General features: G+C 43.5%; 1 protein-coding gene across 2 annotated transcripts in view; it reads right to left on the reverse strand.

Annotated features, from left to right (window-relative positions):
• Window positions 1-21,810, reverse strand: part of VPS35 (VPS35 retromer complex component) — a 464,919-nt gene that overhangs the window by 162,872 nt on the left and 280,237 nt on the right. For both annotated transcript variants that reach the window (XM_078669694.1, XM_078669693.1), the window contains exons 11-12: window positions 20,100-20,307; window positions 10,862-11,017 (exon numbers count right to left, since the gene is read on the reverse strand). In XM_078669694.1, coding sequence (XP_078525820.1) covers window positions 10,862-11,017; window positions 20,100-20,307 — 364 coding nt within the window. The remainder of the gene's footprint in view (window positions 1-10,861; window positions 11,018-20,099; window positions 20,308-21,810) is intronic.

A 21,810-nucleotide genomic window follows, 5' to 3' on the forward strand; every position in this document is an offset into this window, starting at 1 on the left:
TCAGTCTCTTTTCTCGTACAAGAGAAATGGATCGATATTATTGCGATACTTATAGTTAAGTAAAGTGCATACATTAGAAGCAATAGTATAAAATAATACTGTAAAAACATTGATATGGTTTCTGAGCCATATGATGTTTAAAATGATTAAAATATATTTACATACACATATACATTTGACTAAACGTACTCAACTGGTGTTTCTAAATACGCCTACCCCGTGTACCTGACCTAAGTCTAATGCGTGGGCGGGAATAGAAAGTTACAGTTTAAGTTAAGTTTGTTTTTGCCAAGTGAATAACTAAAGAATTCTCTAGGAGGGGTTATTCAGTTCTGTACCTGGAATTTAGGATGAATGAGGAATGGTATCTCTTTCTCTGCTCTCGATATTCCAGGCTGCCTGCGAGGGCTGCCCAGAAGCGCCGGTGCTGGGTCTCTCGGCTTGAGATAGCAGCGCGTCTCTCAGCGCGTCAGGAAGGCGGGGCTGCTGCCTGCGGGGTCTGCTTCGGCTCTCTGCTTCGGCAAGTATGGCTGCTCCGTCTTGTCACCACGCGTGTGTTTTGCATAGGGCAAGGTCGGCAATATTTATACCTTAAAGGTGCCGGGATTGACGTAAGGATGGACATAGGTACGTCAATAAAGATGTCATACGACTTGCTCGTTAGCACATTCTTTACTAAAGTTCTCTGTGAAATCAAAACAATGGCCGCACGGATTATCCAGGTTGTCATAGGTTTGATTTGTTATGAGAACGTCGTATGCCTTATCAGGGGCTGGAGGAATATCGCTTGTCTAATTAGATCTCAAGCGTTATGACCTAATCAGATAACACGTTCCTGTGCCGTAGTGTGACTGCGTCAGATAACGGTATCTGCATCATGGGGGATTTCTTGCCTCATGGGCTGACTGTTAGTTAACTAGCTAGTAAGTTTAACCAGAATAGGGTCAGGAATAGGGGGATCGATTCAGAACCTATAGAAATACACGACACTGCCAGCGCTGCCAATGACAGTACCAACATAATTTACAACCATCTTATTTCTGCTAGTGACACAATTCGGACTACTCCAGACTTCCCAAAGCTATAAGAATGGCATTGGTGGCAGATATTATTCTTTTTAATGTATAATGACATGATGTATCTGCTCATCTCAGAATATGATAGCGCCACCAAGCGGCAGACTGTCAGTAGAGACGGTGTTGAAAATAAAGTGCCAGTGCCAAGCAATGGCAACAACCGGCTCAAATTAAGCAGTGATTCATACTTTACAACAAATAAAAGTAAACTTGGGTATATATATCAAAGTTTTCTTTCACAGTGTAAACAACACAACACGTTATTTTTGACATGACGCACTAGAAAAATCGGCTGCGTAATTGGAATGTTAGTGTTTGAGCTTTTCCCACTCTGTTTTTACTTTGCTCCTGGATAAAAAAATACATATGTGTTGGATGTTTTAGTAAGTAGTAATTTGATAGCGCAATGCATCTACCTGTAGCAAATAACTAACTGCTGGAGAATCTTAATTGAATGGATTGTGACTTCGAGCATAGTAATGCTTTCGTAAGTAGCCTGATTTATGGCTGACTATTATTATGAATGGATTGTGACTTCGAGCATAGTAATGCTTTCGTAAGTAGCCTGATTTATGGCTGACTATTATTTATGTTAGATGGAGTACATTTACGGGGTCATGAAATCGATGAAGACATTGAATTAAATATTTGTAATTCTCCATGTGCATTAATGCGCTGTAAACAACAAAAAGTAATTAGGGCTTTTAAAACAGCAATATATTTGTATGCCATGATCCTGCTACTTTAGTTTGAATTTTTGAGAAGTTGTTGCTTGTACCCAACCTGGTAGTATTTTGTGCATGTCTATGATATAAAAATGTATATAATGTAATTACAAAATGACGTTTACTAGTTGAAAAAGGCTGGTGTTCAGCCGAAACGCGCCCTGTTGGATGTGATCAAATGAAATAAACCGTGATGATCCTCTTCCTTGCCAGAGTTCCGTCTCTCTTTCTGATGGGAGAGGCTTTTTGGTAAATGTTACAAAAGCGTTAGCGCCTACACGTCCCACACCAGTGTTCAGGAAGCAGACCGACATAACCCCACCAAGTGGATCTCCCCCTAGTGTATTTTTTAATATATGTACATATATACATACAAACACACATTTTTTATTGCATGTATTTTTATAATTTATTTTAGGAAAACCTGAGACTGGTGAGGCAGCTACCATGGTCTGTAGGCCAGGTGCATTTAGGTTTGCTCATATTTCCCTTGGTCTCTGATGTTTGTGCGTAGCAAGCATTAAAAAAAAAACAATATTTTGTTCTGCTTGCAGTTTGTGGATATGTCAGACCTCATAATATCCGGTAGGCATGATTTAGATACAAAGTTAATGTTCCTAGGAGTGTAGTTAATTTAGGGAGAAAATGTGGACCACACAAAGAATATATGTCAACAGGATAGTAAAACATAAGCTATCAGTTACTAGGAGCTGCTGCACGCTCCCCCTGACTTTTGGACCTCGGCGCTGCCTTGCCCATTTTGGGCTGCTCAACTCAAGCAGTCCTTGGTGGCAGTCTGCTCTATCCCCGCTGACAGCTCCATTGATTTGGCTGAGAAGGCTGTGAAGTTGTGCGTGGCTACTAAGTGATTCTTGTTGAGCGGCAGGGCGAGGGGGTAGTGGCACAAGTTGGAGAACCAGGATCCAGAGGTGAGAGGCATAACTGCATTTGGGAGAGTTGGTTGCTCCCGATGCACTAGGTTGCAGTACCGCCTGCTGCTACGAAGCGTCCTGCGTTAGCCCGTTGCTGCAGGCACACGGTGTAGTGGTCAGCAACAGTCCCCCCCCCCCCCCCCCCCCCGAGCACTAGTACCCCAGTAGTCCAGCAACCCACTATCTACAGGCACCTGCAGGCTGTGCAGGCTACAGAAATTGTCTTATTTCTGCCGGTCACCAAGTCTGAAGTCTAGCTGACAGAACCGACCACTCAAAGCTTGGCCTGGTCATCTTGAACTGTACCCTCCATCAAGTAACAAACCGACAGGGCGACAGACAAAAGTGCAAGAGCAACAAACAAAGCAAAGCAAAGAAAAAGCGAAAATATTCAAAACACAGAGGTGCCACCATCATTATTACACCATTATACTCCATTTATCTAAGGAGTGTAATAATGTAGGAAACAAGGGGGAAATCGAAGGCAAAAAAGGTCAGGACTAACCACACGTGTCCAAATAATTGCCCAGCAAGCCCGGAGGTCCTTAACCCGTTGGTTGCATGATCCACAGCAGCCCTGGAGAGCTCACCTACGCCCGCAACCTCAAACATGGAGAAACAAGAGTGGGACATGATTATGCCGGAGGACACTGCCGGGCCCAAGGTCGCGAAGCAAGCGTAGCCTGCTCCGTATTACAAATGGGACAAACAGCATTATGGGATCCAGCTCTCCCTAAAAAAACAGGTAAAAAGTTTCCTACAGTTCGCTAATAAAATCTCAAGAAAAGAGTCAATTTTCATTCATCACCAGGAGCCTTGCCCAAATACATACTGTGAATACCATAACACCACAACAAATGACTTTATAAATAGTAATGCCACTACATCTCACATGCTGAATGAAGGTCAACGAGCTCTTGCATCTGAACTGCTGTCTGGGCAAATCAGAGCCTCGAAAGCACAAAATGCCCAAGCAGCCGACGCTGCCGCGGAGCACGAACCCTGTATTGTCTTCATCTTCACAAGAGCCAAAGGTGCTAAATAAAGCAACAGAAAAAGCATCATCAGACCAGGCACTCTTAGGGAGTCCTTCCAGGAACGTCATCCTATTTTAACTTTAAATTTAGTTCTGACTAAGTCCTGGGAATCTCTAGGGTCCATTACAGGATTTGCAGAACTCACAAAGCCTCTCGCTTTGCAAACCTTGGGTCAAGATAAATTTGATGCCTCAATCTCCGCCTTGATCTCTGGACGAAAACGCTCTATAAAAATGTCTCCATCGTTAATGCCATTGTCTCCAATTTTAACAGCTAAAAGCTAGTTTTATATAATAGACGCGCAGTGCCTGGATTCACCTATTTCACTCAATATGGAGCCTGCTACACTAGACAACTCAGGAAGTAACAGGATAGAATCCAAAATTGACAGTTTAACATCTGACAACTTTGACTTGCTCGACAAAAAACAAAAAATGTATGCAAGAGATGAAGCCGGTGCTCAAACATTCACTGTTAATGTAGCGCACAGCTGCCTCAGCGAAGAGGCGTCCCAGCGCTAACAGCAGTAGAACATAGAGGCTAAGAACTAGGCATCCCGGTGCTGAAAGTAGTGAGCTTAGAGGGTGGAAACTAGGCCACGGGGAAAAGGTATGTCTTAATGGCTTTTCGAAAGGCCAGCAGGCTATCCAGACTGCAAATCTTAAAGGGCAGGGAGTTCCACAATTTGGCTGCCAAACAACGGAAAGACTGTCCCCCGGCACGGAGATGGTTCTCTCGAGGGACAACAACCAAGTATTGCCCCAGAGAGTGCATCAACCAATACTGAGCATTATGAAGGTCATGCGCAAAACACTGGATATAATCGCCAAATGCGATCACAAGGCAATCCGTAAACCTGATGCCCATCAGGAGCTTACCAAGCATTTCATTACATGTTCCATAGTGACAACTGATCGTAGGATGGTGTTAATCTAAGACGTCATCAAGACAAAATTAAGATCCCATACCTCCCAAGTGGCTGCAGAGAACCAAAGTTGTGCCCCTTTGTAGGAGAAATTGTTCAAAGGCCCAGAGGCCATAAACGGCATCATTGAAGACTGCGTTCAAAATTTGACAAACTTGACAAACAACTGATTCGTCAGTCAACAACCAGCTACCAAAAGCTCAACAATCAACCTAAACGCAAAGGCAGCATCCTCTTCACTAAATCCACCCAAATCTCTATATTAGTGCAGGGGATACAATAGAGGAACTAAGTCAGTCTTGCGTGTCCATTGTAAATACACCACCTGCCCCCAAACAAAGTCTCAAAAGAGGCGGAACAAACCAAAGGCTACAGCCGGGGGAATCAAATCCAAATTCAAAAATGATGCTGCTAAAAAATCAAAATGTGCTTTACATTCAGCCAAACAAATTGCAAGCTCCTCAAACTATCATACGATCTCTGGAGGATTCTGACACCTAAAGTAGGTACAAAAAAGCTTGCAAGCACAACAAAGCAACCAACCTGAAGATTTCTTAAAATCCAGGTCTGTTGTGTAGCAAAGCTTGCACTTTCCACTCACATATAAATCGAATTCCAACACGAGTCAGGGAAATTTTTACTTCAAACTCAAAAATTGGCAACAGAGATGTTCCACCAATAACAGAGGTCATAATAATGCCACCGCATAATGAGGATGTTCATATTCAAAGAACTGATCTACTGCAGGAGACTCGAAAGATTATGCCCAATCAAGTTGAACAATTGAGCATCGCAAAACACTCAGGCAAACTACAAACTCTCCACAGTGTCGCAGCCAATGAAAGCCTCTGGTGCCCAGAGCCACAGAACGGCCAACCACCATCCAAGCTCACAGCCCTCAAATGAAGGACTTTGTATGCCAACTGAATCAAAGTTGGACCAAATAGAGTCAAGTATTAGAACTACTATTCACAGAACCTCCCAAGGTCATCTTCTACTAGAATAAATTCACTCTACTGGCCCACTTCGAGTCTACCCACATGCCCCAGGGCAAAACCAACAAATTTGATGCAAGATAGGGTCCAAACATCAACATTAGATTCTAGGAGAAAACCTATAAAGTATCCCAGGCACTGTCACCTGCAGATAGTTACTCAGTGTAACCAAGCTCAGGGTACTACAAGTGTCATTAAAGACCAGGAAACATTCATATTGACCCCAGAATATACCTCGAGAGGCAATTGAGGCTATCCTTAATAGAAGTAATATCCTGCAACTCAAACTCACTGCCAGGCTTGCAAAATATAAGATCAAACGATCTGCTGGCGGTAAGATTAGTTCAATCAAACAAGTTAGGTGGTAGTGAGTCTACTCGAAGTAGGGTCCAGTACAAGGATAACAAGAGAAATTTCCAACCATGAGAATTTAATGAATGCTTGGGGTATTTCAATAGAGCTACAGAAAATTGAACTATACCCATTCGTCTTTCTAGAGCAGCCTACTGAAAACACTCCTGAAAAACAGCTCAAGTCTAGCCTATGCTTAAATTCAGTGCTACAAGATGCTTCCTGCTCACACCAACCTCTTGTTCGAAGGGCAGATTTGACCGACATGATGCTTTGCATAGCTAACATCACAAAACAAAATCAAAGATCTGATTTCCTGCCTTCTCAAGACCATAACTGGTCAATTACGCAGAAAACTGCCTCTAGGATAAACTTGGATCTTCTAATATGGAATTTGGCCTTAAAACACATCTAAAAATCATGAGCTTAAACATAGCAAGCCTAAAGTAAAAAAAATGATGGATAAGGACTGGCAGTCCTTTTTAAATCAACAGGTCATTTGTTGCTTGCAGGAAACATGATCCATTGAAATTATCGACCTACATGGTTATGCAACATATCACCTACCTGCAATAAAACAGCAAAAGTGCAGACCCACAGGGGGCCTGCCCACCTGCATAAGAACATCATTGTTAGCAAAAATGGAAATTACACATACTATTATAAATAAGAATATACAAATTATCAATTTGAGAAACAAGACATGGCCGTTTGAGATCCTGAATGTCTACTTTCCACCAGGCAGAAGGGCTCTAGTCAAGTATAACGTTTTGCTCTGCAAAGAACAAATCTTGATGAAAAGATTGGAAGAGGTGCAGAAGTCGCTATTATAAACCACGTTAGCAGGGCCTACTCGCATCACAATCAACTCCATTTTGGTCTGCGGCAACTTAAGTACAAAAATGCCCCCTTTCATGCTAGAAAAGTTAATAGCCGATGAAAATAATATATGGAATATACCCTTATTACCTAAAGAGCACTGTGTGAGCGCAAATAAGGGTGAATCAATCTTCGAAGGTCTAGTCGAGGTAGGCATCCGCTCACTGAAAGACCCAACACCATCAAACAACCCGCCAAATTCCACCTTCAGAGCTGGTCACAGCCAAAGTGTTATCGACTATATCTAGCGAGAGGTTTGGCGCAGCAGCAAGAGCGGCAGACTACAGAATGTGGGGTTCATGGTTCGCTCCCCAGTGCAGGCTTCAGCTCTGCAACATGCGACTCTGGGCAATAGCTCACTTAATCTCCCTGACGGCCCCCAGTGCCTTGACCCCATTAAGGGGTGATATGTTCGCGCCTTACAAATAGGAATTATTATTATATGGAGATAAACATTGAAGCATAGAATTTTTATCATCGATATGAGAGCTGCGATGGGAAGTCGTCGAGCGATGACGCTTCTTCGACTTCTTGTGCTTCGTCGTACCTGAACCAGAGTGCGAAGACTTCGATCATGAAGAATGATAGTGATGGCTCCACGACCGGTCCCTTGACCTCTAACGGGACCGGGACCTTGAGCAGCGCAGAGCCGACTGCCGGACTTCAAGCAACTTTCGGGACCGCTCCCGCAAAGTCTTCGGCGCCATGGCCCGGCAGTCAGGGCATGACTTGGGGTCATGGTTACCCCCCAGGCAGTAGAGACACACGCGGTACGGGTCAGTCACCGATATCATCCAATAACAGTCCCCGCAAGACTTGAAACCGGGCATCCCTATAACACCAGGAGTCGATCGACTCGAAAAAAACAAGACAAAAAGCCTCAAAAAACTCAGTCAAAAAATGACTGGGGGTACCACTCTCTTCGGACCTGCTGGTGCGGAAAAAGAAAGAACTGATGTCAGCGTGCAAGGGCGGCGTCTAAGTAGCTGCCGCAACGTCATCTCGGCAACCACGACGCCAACGACGGATGCAGAGCCAACCGACGCCACCTTCCGACGCGCAGGGGTACTGCTTAAGAAAACTTTCCGGCACCAGTCTGATGCCTGGGGGTAATTCTAAGATAAGGAATCTATCACTATGTGTTTCTTTCAGATAAGTATGTTACCTTTATGGTGAATGATGGCTAAAGAGCAAGTTCCCTTAAATATGAAACAGGGCAGATGTTAGTAGGGGAGTCAAATGTTCTTTTCAGGTAGCACTAAATGTTGGTCTGCTATGTGCTGTCCAGGTGCAGAGAACAAACTCAGGCCACTCAGACCCTTATGCAGTAAAGAGCAATTACATATTTAGCGGTTTCAGAAAAATATAACTATTTTGGTACTAAGAGGGTAGTAAAATTAAAATTAAATTAAAAATTAAAATTAAAATTAAATTAAAATTAAAAGGGCATTGAAAATGTGTAGCCTCATGAAGTGGAAAGACTGGAACTTCAGAAAATGGCTCTGTTCAACATAAGCAAACACTCACAAAATCACTCCTGATTAATTCACTCATATGACAGATGTAGATCTGGAAAGGTCAGGTAATATCTACAAACAGACAGAACAGTATGAATCAAAGTGAAGTAATGCTGGACAGTTGTGGTTGAAAAGAATCACTTGCAGCTATCTGGCCTCAGCTTTGTGGTTTGCTGAAAAATAGGAGAAATGGTTGCTTGTAAGCACCTCAAATCCTGCTTCAAAGATAATGCACTCCACAGACATCAGTGCCTCAACCTACCATTTAATTGACTCAGCGTCCACAGAATATAATTGCCCCTTACAATGATACCATTGTAATGTAATGTAACTTGAACTTATATAGCGCAAAACTGTCACCCTACGGGTATCCTGGCGCTGGGACTTACCTTGTTGTCAGTGTGCATAAATATAACTTGTTCGCAGATAATGAGTAACTCGTATAACTATTCCCTTGGAAAAAGCCATGTCTTTATGCTTTTCCTGAATGAAAGCAGGGATTTGATTGGTCTAATATTCAAGGGAAGATCGTTCCTGAGTTGTGCAGCTGCTACACCAAATGCTCGGCCACCCGTCCTAGTCTTCTTGAATCTTGTGGTGGTTATCAGATTTGCGCTTGATGAAAGGAGATTTCTTCCAGGAGTGCACCAGGTATATTTTTTCTGCATGGATACTGGACCTAAACCATGTACTGCTCTGAACACAATACAGAGGGATTTGAAATGAATTCTCTCATTAATAGGTAGCCAGTGAAGGTCCTTTAAAGCTAAAGTCGTTGAGGACCTGCGCTGCCTTTTTAAGGCCAATTAAGCTGTTAAAGACTGGATCCTCTGTAGCTTCAGTATCGCTGAGTTTGTTGCTCCCAGATATAATGAGTTACAATAGTCCAGCCTGCTCAATATTATACTCCTCACTGCTTGAGATCTGGTAGTAACAGGCAATAATGGAAGGATCTGACATAGTGCTCTTATCAAGGTGAAGCAAATACCGACTGTTTTATTAATTTGTGACTCCAATTGCAGGTTATCATCCATGAAAATCCCAAAGTTATGCACTGTTCTAGCTGGAATCAGTGGTTTATCCGTAGGGGTGAGTCTGAAATCGGAGGGAAAGGGTCACACAATTTTGGCCGTGGAGCAGTACACTATCTCCGTTTTGTCTCCATTAAATTGTAAGGAATTTTTTCTGAGCCATTTAGAGGATTATGCATGCACTCCTGGAATTTCTCTAGGGATACTGCCTGGTTTCCTTCTAGAGAGAACATCAATTGTGGACATCTGTATAGTTGACTAGATCAATGCCAAAGGTCTTTATAATAGGGATCAGAGGGTGCAAATAGATATTGGGCTTATTGCTGATCCCTGTGGCACCCCGTGAAGCACAAGGTTCATGGATGATGTAAAAGGTGGAATTGTTACCGCCTGTTGCCTACCGATCAAATAAGATTGTAGCCACTTCAGTGCCCATCCTTTCACTCCGATGTTCTCTAGTCTTTTCAGCAGAATACTATGATTCACTGTATCGAATGCGGACAACATATGCAATAGCACTAATACGGTCGGATTACCATTGTCGGCTCACATTATTAGGTTATCAAGTACTGTCACTAGGGCTGTTTCTGTTCGGTGCCCATGTCGAAAACCAAATTGAGCCTTGTCTAACAGGTGGCTTTCTTCTAAATAGAGGAACAGGGATTTACTGACTGCCCGTGCCAGAATTTTTACTGGGTATGGTAGGAGGGAGATAGCTCTGAAACTCGATGGGCATTGGGGGTCAAGTGAAGGTTTCTTAAGCAGCGGGGTCACCTCTGCCTGCTTCCAGGCCTCTGGAACAGTTCCCTTTTCTAGTGATTGGCAGCAGATCTGCCGCAGCCGGGGGAATAATTCTAACTGAAATTGTTTCCATATCCCATGCGGGAGAGGATCCAGACAAATCAAAACAACGTTATTACTTTTACTCTTTACATTACCCAGCTTACCCCTTAATCTAGCGCAAACATTTCTCTAAAATTAACCCTAGGCTTACCTCTTACCCACCCCGAATTGTATCCCTAGCCATGAGGTTAAACCTGCGCTAACCCAAGAATAACCAGAATGATAACCAAAAACCTACACCTTCCATTTAGTCTAGTCATGGGAATGTAGTTGAGCCCATGTTTTGGAGTCCATATAGTGGTATATTGGAGCAGCTGTGTAAAGGGGGTAGAAGTGCGTACTTGTTCATGATTAAACAGACTGAGATGAGACAATTCTGCAAATTTGAGAAAAAGGTAAAAGGTATGGGGTAGGCAAGTTCTTCTTTTATTTCGCTTGAGCCGTTCTTTAACACAGTGTTTTTAAATAACATCTGTGAAAAGAGTGTGACAGTTGGGTATTCATGTATCCTATTAGCATGTACTTCAAATGTCAAAAACAAAAAACTTACCAGGTACTGCTGATCAGGGTCATCTGAGTGCAGGAGGTGAATGAACCTTCCAACAAGACTCTGTTCATCACAAAAGTCTTCAGGATCAGGGTCCTCGGCAGGCTGGTCTGGTTGGTCCTGGATCAGCGTCGATACCAGGTTCATAATGGCATCAACCTGTTAAGCAAAAACAAAACAAAACTGCTGAAAAGTCTGGTAATTGCACTAGTTCTTGAAAATAACAGAGCTAAGAATTCAGCTTCCCATCTAAACTTTTCATTCAGGCATTTTTTTAATAGCCCTAAAATACACCCATCGTCCCCAAAGGTTTTAAACCAGCAAATAGATTTCAGGATTAACATGAGCTCATCAACAAAGCCTGCATTTACAAAGAAAGTGTTACGGTGGCAGTTGCACAATTATGCTTGCAATTGCTGAATCAACATTCACAAAGAATAAAAAAAACTATTTAAACCATTACATGGGCAACATATTTGTTTGCATGCAAATGTTACATTCCCCCTTCAGTATATCAGTAAGTATTCAGTGTGTGTTTGCTGCCCAAGTCTGTACTAATAAGTAATAATACTCTTCACATGAAAATGCCTTCCGTAGAAGTGCAGATCCTCTTGGCTATGGAGAAAATGCTAACGTGGTGTCACTATTAAAGCTGTAATAGCTTGAGCACACATTTTGACAGCAAGGGTCTTGAGAGAGTCAACAACCATGGGAATTCGTAAGGTCAATTCTCATAAGTAGAGCAAAAGGTGTCAATTCTCCAGGGAAACGCTTGCCAGGCAAAATATTATAACACAGAGTTGGTGTGTGGACTCTTCTCTAACTCAAGCACAGGAGGAGCAGTCTTCTTTTGAGGATTTCGCATTGCTAAAGAAAGACAGACTTCTATCAAATACTCATACCTATCATACGTACAAGTAAACACCTATAGTCACTAACCTACAAGACAATACAGCAGAAATGGTACAGATAGGTATGAAATCTTTGGAATGTACCAGGTTAGGCAAACACATAGCTCTATGAACACTGCAGGCTCTAAATGAAAATCTGTGTGCACTGCAGATTCTAACTAATTCTATGCAGAGTGCTAATGCTAATAGTGCCAGTATCAAAACTGCAGTTTCAAACACTCTTCACAGACTTCAAATTCCAATTAGCTTTTAGGTTTTACAGGAATAATAAAACCATATTCTAATGGTACTCAACACAAGGAGATAGTGCAGTGTAAACTTAAATTGTTAACTTCCGGAGCACCGACAGTCAGTTGGCCCTAACGGTTACATAACCATTCAACTCAACAGCCTATCTGCAGCACCTGCCGGAGAAACACATTCACACCTAAAGCGAAGGTAGAATGGGTGGAGAACGGACCTGCAGATCACAACACATCACCTCCTTCTTATCAAAAGGGAATTCACTCAATTACATAATCTTAAAACCTGGATGGTAACCGCACATATCTGGATCTACTCACACTGTTCTCACCCTACAACTCACTATTTTTCCATTTGATTAAGAGGGGTTACCCGCTGAGCCAACTGCAGGCTCACAGGAAGTTCAATTCATAGTGGCCTTGAGCTTGCTTTGAGTAGCCAGGTGAACACTGCCTTGCTTACTGGCCTTGCAAAGTTTGACCACTATCCATTCTCTAACAATAGAGAAGACTTATTAACTCTCACTATTCAAAATGGTTCACTAATCTTTTCTTGTTGGTATGCAACTCAGTCAGTACATTTGACTTTAACCTGATCACCCCTTTTCACAACCAGTTTCCTCCCAGCATTTCTTCTGTTATAATGGTCTTTTCTTTTTACCGAGCACCATCCAGTGTAGCACATGAATATCCCCGGTTACAGAATCCTGTTCTCGCCTTTCCCAAACCAATGACAAACATGACTCTAATTTTGTGATAGCCAGTCTTCCTCTGAGAAATTTGAAAGGAGCTTTCCCACTTGTGCTGTGTCGGGCTGTTCCATACGCTAATAAACAGGTTCTTAAAGCTGCCTTGACAGGCATAATACACTTCTGTACTAACTGGATTGTTTCCTTAATTAATCTGTTGGGTGTTTCAACTCGTCCATTGCTTCATACATGATTTGAGATACTTTTATATGCTTGTTACTATTAAATTCCAGAAGTATAGCTGTAGACTGTACACCATCATCGCTACTTAATTAACATGGAAACCACTGCCCTGAAAAGGCATGCTTAAGCTCTCACTTCTTTTGTATTTGGATTGGATACACATTTCATTTCTATCCACCGATTGTAATATTCAACTATTACTATGGCATAATACAAAATGCATGCCAACAGACAAGGCATCAGTAGGTTCTATAAAGTCCATATCAATTTTTTTTCCAGAAGACCATGTGATAATTCCACAGATGTCGTTTTATCTGCACACTGTCACATTCCACACCTAAGGACAAAAAGATTCCTGTCCATCGATAGCCTCATGGCCTTTTCAGCTTCTTTTTTTGTGCGCCATTCATACCAAACTATCCTTTGAAAAAGACTGATCAGTTTACTAAGTGATGAAATAGGCAGAACTAGGATGTCACCATTCCTAATTATGTCACACTCAATTGAAAGTTCTCCTTTTACTTTCCAGAAGGTTTATGCACTTACAATGGGCCTCTATTTCAAAACATGCTTTTTTATTCTTGAAATTTTAATGTACTTCTCCAAAGTCTCCATTCGTTCTCTTTTTAACCTCGATCACTCAGCATTCACATAATAAGATTGCCATATCACTGTCAAATCATCTTCATCATTCCAATTGTACTCATCTGCTACCACTTCACAGGGCGCGTGTGACAAACAATCTGCAGGAATGTTACAACATAGAGAAATATGTTCTAAACTAAATCAATGCTCTTGCAATTTGCATGTTAGTGAGGCTATTCTAGGAGAAACTTTCCTTGATCTATCAGTTTCCAAAATGCTTGTCAACAGCTTATGCTCTGTATGTATAACAAACAGTTTTCCCCACAGGAAACACTTAATGTATTGACCACTCACATGCAAGTTGACAATTCAAATTAAATTATAGAAGGCTCTCTTCTTGACAGAGACCTGGCTTCAGTCAGAAAGCGATCCAACTATGGTGTGGGCGGTTCCCCAGGGCTACACTTTCAAGCGACTGGACCGTCAATCAGGGAGAGGTGGTGGTCTGGCCATTGTCTATAGAGACACGTACAAATGCCGCACCACCTCCTCCACTATACCAGGCTGTGAGATTCTACATTTTATCTTAGAATTTTCCCCCACCACCACATTTTCTGGCATGTTAGCCTATCGCCCTCCTGGTGCCCTTAGTAATTTCATCCCCAATTTGATAGATACGGTCACCAATGTTTTACTTGTGTCGGCTAATTTTACCCTGCTGGGTGATTTTAATATACATTTGGATGATCCCTGTGATACTCAAGCCATTAACTTTCGATCTAATCTTCAGGCCATTGATCTGTACCAAAAGGGCTTTCTAGCAACACACAACAAGGGACATCTTTTGGACCACATTTACAGCAATTTGGATAAACTAAAGGCCGAGACCCCCATTCCACTACCATGGACCGATCATCTCTTAATACCTTTTTCTTGGTCCACAAGTCTCCTTCCCAATTCTGATAATTTCAACAAACATAAAGGGAGGAAATGGTCCTCACTTTCGCTCCCTGACTGGGAAAGGGCCCTTATGATACACCTACCTAAAAAGTCCACCAATCCCAACACTGCCACGACGAACTTTGATAACTGGATCTGTGATACTCTTGATCAAGTCCTCCCTGTGATCCCCCTGAAATCTATAGCAAGATCTAAAGTCGCCCCATGGTACACACCTGTTCTTAGAACTATGAAACTAACCTGCCGCAAATTAGAAAGAGCGTGGAGGCAGAATCGCTCTCAGCAGAGGAAGGCTGAATATAGAGCTGCTATAAAGCACTATAAAAATGAAATTAAAATTGCTCAATCTCTTTTTTATGAGTCAAAAATTAACCTGGCCGCAAATGCCCCTAAGGAAGTTTTCAAAATAGCCAAGTCCTTAATTTCTCCCCCCCCCCCCTGAGCGTCCATCACCAGACGGTGCTCAGACGCGCTGCAATGATCTAGCCATGTTCTTCTTTCAGAAGATCCAGGCCATTTACTCTGCATTTACCATTGGTAGCAATACTCTAGAACCCACCTTCCCTACTGTTGTCAATCATTCTTGTCAGCTTAATAAAAACTCCCACTCCTCGACCTCCCCACACTAGATAGGTTGATCCCGAAAATCACCTCTGGATCCCCTAGCGATCAAGCTCCTCCTCAGACTCTTATCAAGGTCATGAATATCATTCGTATGTGAATTTGAATTTAAAAACGTTTATTGAGCGCGCTTATACCCAGCGGTTTCATGGCGCTTTGAGGACTACGACCAGCAGCAGCAACAGAAGAGACAGGCTAGGCGGCAAAAGCTCTGGAAAAAAGGAAGGTTTTCAGGTTCTTCCAGAACTCCAAATAGGAGGTTGAAGATCTGAGTGTCATAGGGAGGGAGTTCCAGAAGACAGGTGCAAGGGCCGCGAATTTCGCCCCGCCTGCTTTCTTTTTCTTAAAGCGGGGTGTGGCAAGGAGTGCCCTGTGGGTAGAGCGGAGTTCTCTGCCCGGCAGGTAAGGTTTGATGGCTGAGCATATGAACTCAGGGGCAGTGCCCATCCTGGCCTGGAAGGTGAGGCAGCCTAATTTAAATAAGGCCCGCTCCCTCACAGGCAGCCAGTGCAATGATTTCAGCAATGGGGTGACTCGATGGAATTTGGGCAGCCCATGGATCAGGCGGGCAGCCTGATTTTGCACTAGCTGCAAGCGGTGTATGGCATAGGCCGGTGCGCCGTTATAGATTATGTTCCCATAATCAAGGCGCGAGAGCACCATTGCCATCACAATTATTTTCAGAGCCGGAAGGGAGAAGAAGCGGGATATCTTCCTAATTGTCCGGAGGGAGAAGAAGCAAGAAGAAACCACCGAACTTACGTGGGGGTTTACAGAGAGTTGGGAGTTGAGAAAAATCCAGAGGGTTTTAACTTTAGGGACCGGGAGGGGGGGAGCACCGAGTGATAGGGGCCAAAACGAGGGGGACCAGGGACTGCAACCACCTCCTGTCAAGACCAGCTCTGTCTTGTCAGGGTTGAGTTTGAGGTGGTTGCAGTTCATCCAATCTTGGATGAATAGCATAACAGTTTGGAAGTTCTGGACAGAAGAGGGAGAGTGAGAGAGGTTAAAAATAAGCTGGAGGTCATCGGCGTAATTAAACACCGTGACCTCGAGCTGCTGCAACATAAAAATGAGGGGATAGATGTATAAATTAAACAAAAGGGGGGATAAAGAGGAGCCCTGAGGGACGCCGCACTCCACCTTTCGTGAAGAGGCAGCAAAACCAGCGAGATGGACAGCCTGTGCCCTATCACACAGGAAGGATTTAAGCCAGGAGAGGGCAGAGCCCTCTATGCCCGCCGCCCTGACACGAGTGAGAAGGATGGAATGATCCACCGTGTCAAAAGCGGCGGACAAGTCCAAAAGGACAAGGGCTTGCGGAAGGTTGGTGTCCATACCCTCGCGGAGTCCATCCATCACTGAGATCACTACCTTCTCCGTGGAGTGCAGAGGTCGAAAGCCCGCCTGGCAGGAGGAGAGGCAATGATTTGCCTCCACAGAAGTGCTCAGGGTACTCGTAACGTGGGTTTCTAGGACCTTTCCCAAGTAGGGCAGAAGAGAGATAGGACGGTAATTAGATGGGGACGAGGGATCAGCGCCAGCTTTTTTCAAAATCGGGATGATGACTGCTGATTTGTGAGGGGCGGGAACAACACCATTGCTTAGTGAGTCATTAAGGAACGTAAGGGGAGGGATGGGGCAGGCCGAAAAGATCTCTCTTAAGACATAGGCGGGACCAAAATCCAAGGGGGAACCCGACTTCACCCGCCGAAGCAAAGGGAGGAGTGAGTCCTTGTCAGCAAGGGGATGCTAGCCAGTTTGGAGGTAGATGGGGGAGGGGACGGATTAGCAAATGTTGACGAAGGAGGTGGTATATTGATTTTAATCCGTGCGACCTTCTCAATAAAGAATTCATTTAGCGAGTCGCAAAGATGTTGAGAGGGAGGGATTGTTGCCGTAGCTCTGTCAGATGCTGCCAATTCATGGACGGCAGCAAAGATCCCTTTGGATTGGGACTCAGCCGCTAAAATCCTGCCTGAGTAGTATTCTGTCTTAGCCTCAAGGATGCCTTTTTTATAAGTCTGTAAGACAGAATGGTATGCGGATTTTAGTAAAGGACAATAGGCTCTCCTCCAAGCTCGCTCAGCTCTCCGTGCAGCTAGTTTTTTCACCTTAAGGTCAGAGTTAAACCACCTATTGGCTGCATGGGCCCGCTTGACCGTAATCCGCCTCAGGGGAGCGAATTCGTCGCCCGATTGAATCAGCCAGTTATTGATGGATTCCAGTTGAACTGGGGCTGCAAGGCCTGAGAGGTCAGGGCTGGTATCGGACAAGGACGAGCAGAGGGACGGCATGTAGTCTTTGCCCCATTTCCTGATTCAGATGTTCTTAGGGAGCGGGGGCTTAACCTCAGGGGATAGTGCAAGGGAAAAGGAAATGAGAGAATGATCCGACCAAGGGCAGGGAGAGATAGTGGGGGACGTTGTAGGAACACTTAGGGCCCAAATTTGGTCCAGTGCATGACCATGGATATGAGTAGGGCTATGAATATAAGGTACAAAGTTGAGACTAATCATAAGATCAGTGAAATCCTTAGAGTGGGAGGTTTCGGCGGGGTCGTTAGGCCAATAGTTGAGGTCCCCTAGGACTAAAACTGACGAATTGTTTATCGCCAGAGTAGCCAGGAGATCTTGGAAACAGGGAATGAAAAATGAGGTGAGTTGAGGGGGACGGTAGATAAGGACACAGGTCAAAGGGGTTTGGTATGAGGTCGAACGTGCTACCAGGTAGTCCACTTCTGGGATTACGGGGGAGGGAAGAATCTGAAAATGCAAATCAGTACGAGCTATCAAGGCTACTCCTCCGCCCTCGTCCAGTGATTCTGGATGTTCTTAATGCTTCCATCATTTCCAGTACGGTCCCTCCACCCTGGAAGTGTGCAAGGGTTAGAGCGTTGCTGAAAAAGCCTACGCTTGACCAGAACAACTTGGCCAACTATCGTCCCATCTCCTTGCTCCCCTGGATGAGCAAACTGCTGGAGAGGCACGTTAATAACATCTTAGTGGACTACCTAGAAACCAAAAGTCTGCTTCGTGCCTCCCAGACAGGGTTCCGTCCCCAGCACGGAACTGAAACCGCTCTCTTGGCAGTGACTGAAGAGGCCAGAGCCGTGCTGGACCAGGGAGGAAAGCTGCCATCATACTACTCGACCTCAGCGCCGCATTCGACACGGTCAACCATGCCATATTATTACAACGTTTGAGTGGTTTGGGTGTGTCGGGTGCGGCCCTAGAATGGCTTACCTCCTTCCTGGATGGCAGGTTCTTTCAGGTGTTTGAGGGTGAGACAGTTTCCCCTAAGCACTCACTCAGTTGTGGGGTGCCTCAGGGTTCTTCCCTGAGTCCCACCCTTTTTAATGCTTACATGGAACCCCTAGAAGGGATAATCCATCCCTTCGGTGTGCGTATTGTTACCTACGCAGACGACACCCAACTGGTGGTCTCTCTCGACCACCCGAGGGGTCGTCCTGCACCCTAGGTCCCTGTCTAGAGGCTATTGCCAGATGGATGCAATCTTCCTGTCTTAAATTAAACGGGGAGAAACAGACATTATGCTGTTGGGCAATTCCTCTCCATCTGCCCTTGCATCCATTTGGCCCCCATGTCTTGGCCTGCCCCCCCTTCCCAAATCTCAGATCAAGAGTCTGGGGATTTGGCTAGACAAGGCGCTTGATCTCTCAGCCCAAGCTACAAAAACTGCCTCTACTTGCATTGGGCTGATGAAAATGCTCCGTAAGGTGCTCCCTTTACTCCCATTCCAGGCCAGGAGAGTCATGGTCCAGGCCCTGATTCTCTCTCGCCTGGATTATGGGAATGCGCTTTATTTAGGAGCCCCGGCAGCAGTTACTCGTAGGCTTCACGTCATACAAAACTGTGCTGCACGGGTCTTGTACAACATCCCCCGCCGGCAGTCAGCTAGGAAAGCTCTGAAAGAGCTTCACTGGCTCCCGGTGGCGGCTAGAGTGCAGTTTAAGGCCATGTGCATAGTTCACAAATCATTCCATCGCACTGGCCCGGCAATTCTCCATCCTGTGGTTACGCCTTATGCACCGTCCAGAGCTTTACGCTCTAGCTCTCTTCAGCTTGTAACCACAACAAAAATTAACAAGGCTCGCTGGGGTGGTCGCTCCTTTTCCCATACTGCGGCCAAACTTTGGAACTCCCTGCCCCTTTCCCTCCGAGAAAACAATAATCTCATGTCCTTCAGAAAGGCTCTAAAAAAGCACTTGTATGCACAAACGTGCTGACCTACCCGGTGCCCGTTATAAAATAATCAGTCTAAAGCGCTGCGAGGCCTCCGGGTAGTTACGCGCTATATAAGTGCAATTTTTCATTTCATTTCATTTCAATATTTGAATTTGGAACACCTTCACTTGTTTCGAAGCAAATGCAATAATGTTCTCATTTCCAGACCTCCGACGGAGCACAGCACTCAAACCAATTTGGCTTGCAACGATTCAACTGTAACTATGGATTTCACGGATTCAAACGGTTTTAGTGACAAAGTAGCCTACTACAGTTCACTCTTTAGCTCCTTCAACCTGCTATAACCGATTGCAACCCTGCGGAAATCCATTCCTTTCTCAACCATTATCCTAATTGGCTCTATTTGCTCAGCTTCATTCTTGATGAACATGAATAAAATTCACACATTCCTAAGAAAGATAACAATTCCTTCTTGTTTTTTGGTACTGGAGAAGGAAATATCCGATACTAACAATGCTTTTCAACAAACCCCATTTTAAACAGTGGCACTACATTCTACTCTGGGTCTTAACAATTTGCATTTATCAATTTTTAGGATCAGACCACGTTCATGGATTCTTTTTAACACTAAACCAGACATTCTCTCAGTAGTGCATGCTGTAGAGACCCGTGCATGTCTAGATGAGAAAATTAAAGAACAGCTGTGTAATGAAACAGCAGATCACAGCATACAACACCATACATTAAATTAAATAGAATGCTACACTTCAGTAAACATTTACCTGTTCCTGAGAGACAATCTCAGTGTTATGTTCCAGTGCACTGCTGAGGACGTAGCAACTCATGCTTTTTCGTGATTCGTAGTCAAAGTATTCGAAGAGTGGGTGGAAATGTTTCAGCTTCAGAACTGTCAAGATATTGTTGTAAGTATCAACTGGGATTTTTAAAAGTCTGGTGAGTTCTTTTGAAACAGCACTGCTTGTGGCAATACTAAAAGTGGAAAAATTACAAGAGTAGTCATTACTGTAGGAAGCCAAAATAAAATCAGTTTTTATTGCTTACATCAAAATAGACCAGTATACACTGTGAAACTTAAATGTTTTAATCTTTTGGGTATTTGCACCTAATCTATGTCCTGTGATATTCTCAATTGTTACTATGTAGAACACTCATTTTCAAATTACTCTATTGACAAGGGTAAAAAACATCTAAAATTCTTCCATGAATAGAGCTTTCAGACTATGGGGTTCCAGCAGTGCAAAAATTAGAAGGCACTTTCAGGGGGCAAAGTGCTTCAAGTTGATCAGATAAATACTGTTACAAGGATCTACAATTTATAATGGTTGAAAAGAAGCACATCACATTCTGAATTAAAAAAACCTTGTGTTCTGCGAAGCCGAAATTAGAAATAAATCAATTAAATAAAAGAATGTTTATTTAGACCCTAGGTCCTTAAACACAAACAATCTCAGTTTTCCATAAATACAATCCCTTAAATAATCTATATAAAAGGGCAATACATTGTTTAAAATTCCATGAAATTGAAAATTCATTAATTTTTCTGCCATCTTTACAACAGAACTATGCAAAATAACTTCCTAAAAGTTCAAACCTTTACACTTTGAAAAACATTTCAAGTGTGAGCATAAATCTTCAGATGGCACATGCTATATCCAGAGAGTGCATTTCAAACAGATCAACAGCTTGTGTATGGTTTTCGGTACCATATTTTAAGAAAAATGGATGTAAGAACATTTTCCGTATAGCAAGGATTTTTAAACAATCTAATATACGCAAAACATCACATTTTGTGCCTAGATTACAGGTGCACTTACCTTCAGAGTCAATCATAGCCCCCTTTATCCCATCATTGGCATAGCAAGGATTGAGATTCCAATCTTTAACCTTAATAGTTCACTTCCAGCCAACGAATGGGTAGTACATCTACATATGGGAACTGTTGTTCATTTTGCCATTAATTCAACATAAAATACATTGATTTTTCCCCTCAAGGTACTGTCGGTCATAATCTCAAGATATTTCCTTTCCTAATACCCAGAGTTCTCTTTTTGCAATCTCTGTTTGTAGACTCTTTGGGCACAACTTAACTCTCATGTCCCTGCAAGCATTTACTACAGTTTTCTTATACCCCTTTGCCCTCTTCAATTCACTCTGCAGTATCCCGCTTTTACTATTTATTGCTCCTCCCCACAACCCATGTGCTGCCAGTATCTTATTAACGCTAATACATGCCTTTATCTTCCAAGAAATCATCCCGTTCTCCATAATAGAAGATCTGGGTAGGGACAATACAGTTTTTAAACCTTGCCCCTCTTGCACGTTCTACACACTTTTGCCACTTACATAAACAGTTCAGCTCCATATTGGAACTGAGGTGGTATCATGGCCAGATAGGCTTTTAAAACAGGCCTGTCTGACATTTCTCCGTAGTCTTTATTAAATTTTTTCAGACCACTAACTGAAACAAGGGCC

This window comes from Lissotriton helveticus, chromosome 12, assembly GCF_964261635.1.
Source record: "Lissotriton helveticus chromosome 12, aLisHel1.1, whole genome shotgun sequence".
NCBI classification, from domain to species: Eukaryota; Metazoa; Chordata; class Amphibia; order Caudata; family Salamandridae; genus Lissotriton; species Lissotriton helveticus.